This window comes from Marmota monax, unplaced genomic scaffold, assembly GCF_021218885.2.
Source record: "Marmota monax isolate L192 unplaced genomic scaffold, Marmota_monax_Labrador192_F-V1.1 WCK01_AAM20220418_F8-fsc00071, whole genome shotgun sequence".
NCBI lineage: Eukaryota > Metazoa > Chordata > Mammalia > Rodentia > Sciuridae > Marmota > Marmota monax.
This window is the reverse complement of record NW_026695217.1, coordinates 9,036,381-9,044,886: the sequence shown is the minus strand read 5'-3', so window position 1 is coordinate 9,044,886 and position 8,506 is coordinate 9,036,381. Positions and strand designations below refer to the sequence as shown.

Sequence of the window (8,506 nt, the reverse complement as noted above, 5' to 3'; positions counted from 1 at the left end):
ATATGCTGCAGTCCGGCTGGGCAGAATAACCGGGAGGTGACAAGCAACTTGAAGGTTGAAGCGGGAACTGCTTTATTGCAGGGAAACTCAGCAGGAACTGAGCAGGAACTCAAGGTAGTGGGCACCCAAGGTAGCAGGAGCCGCCTTATTGCAAAACAGCAGAGGTATATATACCTAACTGGTTACACACAGCTTGACTCAATTAGCATCATCCAGTTTCGGCAATCAGCCAATAAGGAATCTCCATCAACTTAATGGCTCAGTGGCATTGCTTCACAAACCACTCCTCCTGGCAAACTGCCAGGCGCCATCTTGACTTGATTTGCAGTCCCCAACACCTGCCCAGATTACTCCTTTGGCCCACCTGTGCCCCACCCTTCTGGCCTGCCCACTTACATTCCATCACTGAAAGATAACAGAACAGAGGACAGGAATGTGGGAAAGCTAAAAAGACCTTAGCTATAAAAGAGGAAGACCTCCCCCCTTCCACGGATTGCACCTCTTGGGTCCCCTTATTCCTCCTGGAGAAGTCTTTTCTGCTGTCCTTTAATAAAGCCTCTACTTTCCACTCTAACCTTGCCTCTGCGTGCTTCTCTGGTGTTATACTTCAACATTGGGGAAGCAAGGTAACAGCATGACCATGCACTGGAGCAAGCTCTCTTCTCCAGGAGCAGCCGACCCCAGTCAGCTGAGCTGCAGGCTCTTTTGCTCAACTCAAGTTAGGAGGGTCTGTGGTCAGCTTGTGACCCTGTGGCTTCCCAAGGCCTTTTCGCCTCTGTAGCACCCTCCCTGGTCAGAGCCGTCTGGGCTGCTCCCCGAAGCCTGAGTCCTTGTTAGACCCTCTTTTTGGAGATTTGGGTACCTGAGTGCTGCCAGGTCCCTGGAAGCACTGGAGTTGGACTGAAACCGGAGTAACCTCTGCTCTCTTATTGGGTGGAATCTGTGTGCTGTAGGCCTGTGCAGCCAAGGAAGCCATGTCAGTGACCGCAGCTGACCATAGCAGGGACACCTGCTGCATGGGCTGTGGATGGCAGCCAGACCCTTCTCCACCACCAAGGGTGCAGGGTCACCGCTCACCCAGCAGCTCTCCTCTGACAGATCTGGAGAATGGAGTTCACCCAACAACAGAAGGCAACAGCAGATAGGAACAGTCGCTGGTATAGGCTTAAGAACCCCAAAGGCTGGCCCCGAGGGTGCTAGTCCAGGGTTTATATAGCACTTGGGTCACTGCTGTGGGTCCAAACTTATGCTAATTGGGGTTTGGAAAAGTGCAATTTCTACTGGTTCAAACTTATAGTCATCAGAGTCTAGCAAAGTGCACCCGCAGCTCCAGGCTCTCTCCAACCCAGTGGTGGGTCACTGTTGGCCAGGCCTTGAGCCTGAATCTCCCCCCAGCTCTACCCTGCCTCTGTCTCCCTGCCACTGGTTGGGAAGTAAGAGGGTGAGGTCGCAGGACCATGGACGCTCAGGGCTCCTGCTGTGGTACTATGGAGCAGGCCTTGCCCCGCCCAGGTCAGCCTCCACCACATGACAGGTCGGGTGCCCTGCTCACCTTGGCCCTGGCTGCCTCACCTCAGGCGCACACTGGCATGGCGGGCACAGCCCATGCCCACTGCCCAGCCAGGCCACCACTGCACTGCCCCAAGACACCTAAGGCCAAAGATGAGGCATTACCCTGAAGAACAGGGGGGGCTGGGGAGATCTGGGTGGGCAGCCGTCACCTCAGGAGATGACCTTCCCCCACAGGGCCTGGACAGGTTCATTCCCATGGAGCGGGAAGCTTGTGGTGGCTGGTCTGTGACAGGGCAAGGCGGGGTGCAGGGGTGTTCCAGGAATCAGGTCACAGGAGCAGGAAACGAGGGTCTCACTGTAACCTGGGTGGTGGTGTGAGCACAGGAGCCCCTGCGGCAGTGACAGCCAGCACACGGATAGCTTGGGGAAGCAGGCAAGTGCCGCAATCTGGCTGAGCACAAATCACGAGCCACTCAAGTAGGAACAAACTTTATTTCCGAACTCCACCAGCACACTCCCCGGGAACTCTCCCGAACGCCACCCACGCGGCCCCTCCAGGAACACACCACACACCAATTGGAACTCCCTCCCCCAGGCTGCGCGCGCACTCACTCTCGGAACCCCGGGAGAACTCAACAGGAACTCCAAAGTAGCAGGCGGGCTATCGAGGCAGCAACAGCCATCCTATTACTGGACAGTAAAGGTCTAATATACAATTGAATCAATCCAGCATCATCTTAATGGCTCGCCTCTCAACCATTACTTTTGGCAAAATGCCAGGGGCCATTCCGACTCAGCTGTGGCTCTCAACAGGCAAGTGGCAGCTCACAGTCCCTGTGGGAGTGAGAGTCCACTGTGCTTAGTACCTGCGGACTGAGCTGGGGTGGGGTCAGATGCCACATCACCTGCACAGTGAGCTCTGCAGGAAAGGTCAGCACAGTGGGGCTGGCTGCCTGCGGTCGGTCACGGCTTCCCAAGGAACAGGACTTGGGGGCTGGGGAGGATGCCCCAGTGGTGACAGACATGGCGGGGTCCTGGGGAGCAGGGGCAGGCTGAGCTCAAGCCCTGGCTGCTGAGCAGGCTGCAATCCTCCCCTCAAGGTTTCTGGCCGCAGTCCTGGGACCTCAGTGCAGCTGACTGCCTGGCAGCTAAGGTGAGGGGACAGGCTCTTCCTGCGTAGGCCCAGGCGGGAGGACGGGAACACAGGTTCCTGGAGCTGGGACAGGAGCACACCAGGCAGCCCCGCACAGCCCCCGACAGTGCCAAGTACACTCCAAGCCCCTTCCCCACGCTGGGGCCCTTGAAGGGGACACTTCATTTCCCTGCTGAGGGGCCACCAGAAAGCGATGTCTCTCGCCTTGCCCGCCTGTCTCCCTGGTGGCCCTCCTGGATCCTACAGAAGGCGCTGTCTGATGGGGCAGTGGCAACTGGCCGCTGGCAGCTCTGCCTTCTTCAGAGTCCTTAGGACAGATGGACTGGCCCTGCACATTCCAGAGTCCTTCACTGAGCCTGGAACACAAGAGAGTGAGGCTCAAAGGGTCCTGAGAGCAGGGTCTGGGGGTGGGCAGGGTGCAGAGAGGACAGGGAAAGAGAGGAAGCAAGCTGCTTTGTCCATGATCCCTGTGCCCGGGAGCAATGCCTTTGTCCTGGTTCATCCTGCAGAAGCAGGCGCAGATCCTGAGCAACTCGGCTGAGACCCCAGGCAGATGCTGGGGGTTCCCGCTGAGGCAGAGCCCCCCAAGCTTGTATCAGTCCATCCCAGTCGCTGTAACAAAACACCACAGACCAGAGGCTTAGAGACAGCAGACAGTTGTTGCTCCGGTTCTGGAGGCTGGTTCTGGAGGCCAGGAGTCCAAGGCCCCCAGCTTCAATGGGCCTCCTCGCTGCAGCCACACGTGGTGAGGGACACGGGGGAGCTCTCTGAGGCCTGCTGTGAGAACACCAGTTGCATTTGTGAGCGCCACACTCATGATCTAAGCACCCCCCCAAAGATCCTGCTCCTGACACCATCAGGTGGGGGTTGAGACTTCGGCATGGGTTTGGGGCAGGGTTGGGAGACAGTCATTCAGGCCACAGCAGAGTGAGCCTGAATCTCCAACCTCATGTCAGCACCTTTCTTTTTAATGACAACTTGCAGGATCCCTGAACAGAAAACCCGTTGGACCCAGTGACCACTGCTGGTCACAAAAAATTCTCATCAGTCTTGGTTGCCCCCAGCCACTGCAGACTCCTATCACAGAATCACACAGAGATGGTGACCGCTTTGGGAGTGCATGGGGCTCCCAGGTGGCTCGCACTCTCCTTCAGCTGTCCGCGTGTGGGGTTTTACCCAACCAGGGGCTCCGAGCTGATAGCTGGAGAAGAAGCCCAGACAGGTGGGGCTGTGACGTGACGTCCTCTGAGCTCACCTGCCTCTGGTCACACAGGGTGACACTGGCCTGCCTGCATGTATAGGAAGGCTTCCTTGGCTCCCTCGTCCACTCACAGGAAAAGGCTTCCGAGCCCGCTGTGGGTCACTGGGAGGACTTAGAGCCTGCAGCTGTTGTTACAGGGCACCTTCAGATGCACCAGCTCCCCCGCTCCACCCCCGACCCAAAGCCCTGCCAGGCTCCAGCCAGAGACAAGCTCAGACACAGGCTGTCTGTCCCCACTGCCGCCTCCTGCACCAGACTCTTCTCCTCCTCTTCCCATGGGGAAGCCCTCCTCCCCCCAGGGTTCCCCAGTGCGAGAAGCTCAGGTGCTGCCTCCATGGAGCCCCAAGCCGGCCCAGGGCGCTCTCTATTTGCCATCAGGGTGTGTCCCATGTCCGTCTAACAGGGAGGCTCCCAGCAAGCAGGTGGAGGTGGGCGGCCCAGCCAGGGCCTGGGCTACTCCTAGCTGACCAGCACACAGAGCCGCACAGCTAGCCTCTGCCCTTCTTTGCCTCTGCCTCCCACCCCTGCCTGCCAGGAAGCAGCCATGCCTTACCTGCATGGGCCCCCGGGGCTGCAGGCCCATCCTGTCCCCCAGAATGCCCGGACCACTCACTCCTCAGGCCAGAGCTTTGAGCAGCTGAGGCAGGGCTCCCTGCAGACGGGCAGCCTGTTTGAGGACGTGGACTTCCCTGCCAACAACACCTCCCTGTTCTACAGTGAGAGGTCCCAGGTCCCCTTTGAGTGGAAACGGCCAGGGGTGAGTGGGGTGAGGAGGGGGTACAGGGTTTTGTGGCTCAGCGGCCCAGAGGGAGGGTGTCAAGCTCCAGGGGAGGGAGAAGCAGGAGGGAGGGCTCCCTGCACGCCTGTGGCCCAGGGCTCTGTGGCGTGCGGGCAGGAGATGGTGTGTGGGCTAGGGTGGCTCAGCCTGGGCACCCCGGGTGTCTGGGTGCACCCCTCACCTCCTGCTTTTCACTCCCACAGAGGCTGGGGACCAGACAGAGGGGCTATGTGTGGGGAGCTACTGAAGCCTTATCAAAAAGAGCCATCTCTGGGGTCTGAGGCTGGGGCTCAGTGGCAGAATGCTTGTCTAGCAGGTGTAAGGCTCTGGTTCCGTCCTCAGCACCACATAACAATAAATTAATAAGCAGAGATATTGTGTGTCCTTCTACAACTAAAAAAGTGTATATATATATATTATAAATATATATATATATATCATAAATATATATATATTATATATAATAAATATATATATTATATATATATATAAATATATATATATATATATATATATATATATATATATATATATATATATTGCACATCTGTGTGACGTTTCCCCCAGAATTCAGGGGAATCGAGCAACCAGGGCCCAGGCATTCAGAGGGTGGCGATGCAGATGTGGCGCACCTGTGGGCTACGGACACTCCGTGTGGACAGATGTTCACGTTCAGCACATGCAGACTCCCAGAGCCTTTGCCCCTTCCCAGAAGGGCCAGAGTGGGGGCCACCCCACCTTGCAAGTCCGGGGGTGACAGGTCTCAAGAGGCGCCAGCTGGGGCTGGGCGCCATGTCAATATTTACAGTGCGGGTTAGTCAGGGCCCGCCTCCGACCTGGCGCCACGGCTGAGGCTCCTCTGGGCAGGTCCTGCCCTGGGAGCAGCTCCTGTGAGTGAGGAGGGACAGTGCAAGGGTGCCAGGCCTGGACGTGAGCCCCAAATGCCAGTCCCATACTACCCTGTGACCCTGAGCCTCAGTCTGCACACCTGTGGAATGGAGTGGCTTGGCCTAGACGGCTCCCTGCCCAGCACTCAGGACATTTTCAGTAAAGGGCAGCTGAGGTCATGTTAACCCCACTGCCATCTACAGATCTGGAGCACACTCGGATGGGGGAGCGAAGGGCCCCCGCACATATCTCCCCGTCTCCAACAGGAATGGCCACGCCTCGAGTAAACACAGCAATTCTAAAAAGCACACGCTGGAAACAGCTGGGCTCCTCAGGGCGGGACCCGCATGCACAGCTGTTATTCCTGAAGGGGTGGCCTGTGAGGTCAATTCCTGATGTGGGCAGAGTGGGATTCATGTGCATCATGCATTAGGTCACGTGTGTGCACATGTGAGCAGGCATGTGTGTGCATGTGTGGGTAGGGTTAGACCACGCCTTGCAGGAGGAAGGACACTTCCAGAGTAACCGAAGACAAGAGTGGCCCTGAGGGCCTTGCCAGTCTGCAGTCTCTTGCTTCCGGCCCATGGCCCCTGAACAGCTGGGCACGGGGCTGCCCCAGACTTCGGGATGGGTGCATCTTTAACCGAGGGGTGGGAGTCCTTGGAGTCAGGATCCCCAGGGAAGGTGATGCCCCAGCCCAAGGGACTAGAGCCTGGTGTGGCCACTGCAGCCTTTTCTCCCTGGTGCCCAGCAGATACCAGTGCTGTCTAAAGGCACAGTGCAGGCGGCGGGGGGTGGGGGGGAAAAGAGCAGCCACCGCAGACCTCAGCTTTCTCTCCATGAAGGGGGACAATGATGGCCCCACCTCTGGGGTCACAGTGAGGACGCCAGTCAGTGTGGTAGAGTGCTGAGCCTCTACTCTGCACAGGACCAGCAGGTTTAGTGCCGCTGCCACTACTGCCAGTTCACGCCATCCTCCTTCCTCTCCCATTGGAGGCCCCGCCTTGCAGCCTGCAGAGGGGCTGGGTTACCTCTGGAACTGCCACCTTCTGCTCCCATCCCTACAGCAGGGCCACCGTCTCACCCAGGGACTTAGAGTCTCAGACTCAGCCCTGATGTCATCTCGGTTCTGTCCCCAGATCTGGGGAGGCCTTGCTCCACAGCCAGGACCCCAGTGCCTGCAGCCCCTCCACGGTACCCTGCCCTCTCCACTGGGACTGACAACTGTCCCCGTGCATGTTTAGGCCTCCTGTTGGCTGCCTGCCTGTGGCCTCGCTTCTCAGTGGGGCCTGCCAGCCTCTCCTGTGTATGCACCTGAGACTGTCCCCACCGTCCGCTCCAGTGACTGCCTCTACTGTCTGTTCCTGTTCCCACAAACACCTGCTTTCTGTCTGGAGCTCTGCAGTCTACCTTACAGATGACCATGGGATCAGGAGCCAGGCAACTCCACAGTCCTGAGGGGGTGTCCTGGGTGCCCGGTTCCCCAGAAGGCCACTGGGCTCTGCCTACTGTGCAGCCTCATTGGTGCGAACTCTCCAGGTGACACCGGCTCCCTACCCCAGCACGCCTTCTTGTCAAACAGAGCTGCGCGCGGGGAGGGCAAGCACCTAGCCAGGGCAGCACTGGAGGGCAGTGGCAGGCAGGCTTGCCTTTAGCGGGGCCTGGGGATGCAGGGGCCAGGGAGCTGCCAGCCTCAACTTGGAGGGAAGCAATGAGCCAGGAGGCAGCAGCAGTGGCGGGGACATGGCGTGCCTCGTACAGATGCAGAGGGCCACCCCGGCCAGCCAGGACACAGACTCTGGGAGCTGCCCACTGCCTTTGGGCCAGTCCTCCCACACTGGAGAATGTGGTCCTTTGATGAAAAGACTACAGGGCTGCCTGGAGCCAAGGGAGGAATGCGAGGACGTGCGGGGCCTCACGGAGAAGGCGCTGGCCCCAGGCTGGTGTGCCCCTGCCAGGCCTTGAGTTTCTGGGGCATAGCACAGTCTTTTTCAGAAGTCCTCTTGGTAAGCTTGTGTGGGCATTTTGGAAAAGAATAAGACCATGCAGCCTTCCTGAGCCGCTCTGGGCCCACCATGGCAGCAGGCTAGCACAGGGCGCCACCAGCTTAGACCTCCGCTCTGCTGGAAATGCCCTGGGATTAGCATGATCCCCACCCGCTGATTCCCTGGGACCCATGAGCAGAGAAGAAGCAGGGTCTTGGCAGGCTCGAGGTGGTGGGCTCAGGGTGGTCTCCAAGCAGCCGCACCTGGGGCTCCTGCAGGATGGGCTGAGGGGCTCCTGGCACTTCTGGCCTCCAAGCCTGGTCCTCCTCAGTCCTGGAGCCTGGAAGGAGGTGGATGGTCCCTTCGTCACCAGTACCACCCTGCTCTTGTCACCATGGGGTCTAGGACGTGCTCTTTGCCATCCCCATCCCTACATAGCACCCACCGCAATTGCTTGGGCCTCTTCGCTGTCAGCTCCCCAGAGCCCCCTGGCCATCCCACCCCCTCCACCGGGCACTTGCCCCTGGTTCGTGGTCTGTCCCTGTGAGTGCGGAGACTCTTTCTTATCTATTCTGCAGTCTGGTGCCAGGGACAGATACTGGCACTGGGAGAAAGATGGGAAGTCGAGGCAGGCTGAGCGTTGAGGCATGGGCTTCATTTGGGGAGAAGTGGGAGCCCTCCTGGCCCAGAGAGCAGTACTAGGAGGTCCCGCGCACTGGCCGCACCAGCCAAGCAGAACCACCCAGGTCTGCAGAACCACCAGGTCAGCAGAACCACCAAGGTCTGCAGAGCCACCAGGTCTGCTGCCCGGCGTCCCTTATTCACCCCAGAAAGAGTCGCAGTGAGCGGGAGGGGCCTGGAGGGTGCCCACCCTGGGGGCCAGGACCGCCAGGGTGCCAGGTGAGTCCATCTATCACTCCTGCTTCTGG

The 8,506-nt window shown here is 58.7% G+C and overlaps 1 protein-coding gene across 3 annotated transcripts in view; it reads left to right on the top strand.

Moving 5' to 3' along the window:
- The first annotated feature begins 4,470 nt into the window (after positions 1-4,470).
- Positions 4,471-8,506, top strand: part of Capn9 (calpain 9) — a 29,358-nt gene continuing 25,322 nt past the window's right edge. For all 3 annotated transcript variants that reach the window (XM_046432113.1, XM_046432112.1, XM_046432111.1), the window contains exon 1: positions 4,471-4,683. In XM_046432113.1, coding sequence (XP_046288069.1) covers positions 4,471-4,683 — 213 coding nt within the window. The remainder of the gene's footprint in view (positions 4,684-8,506) is intronic.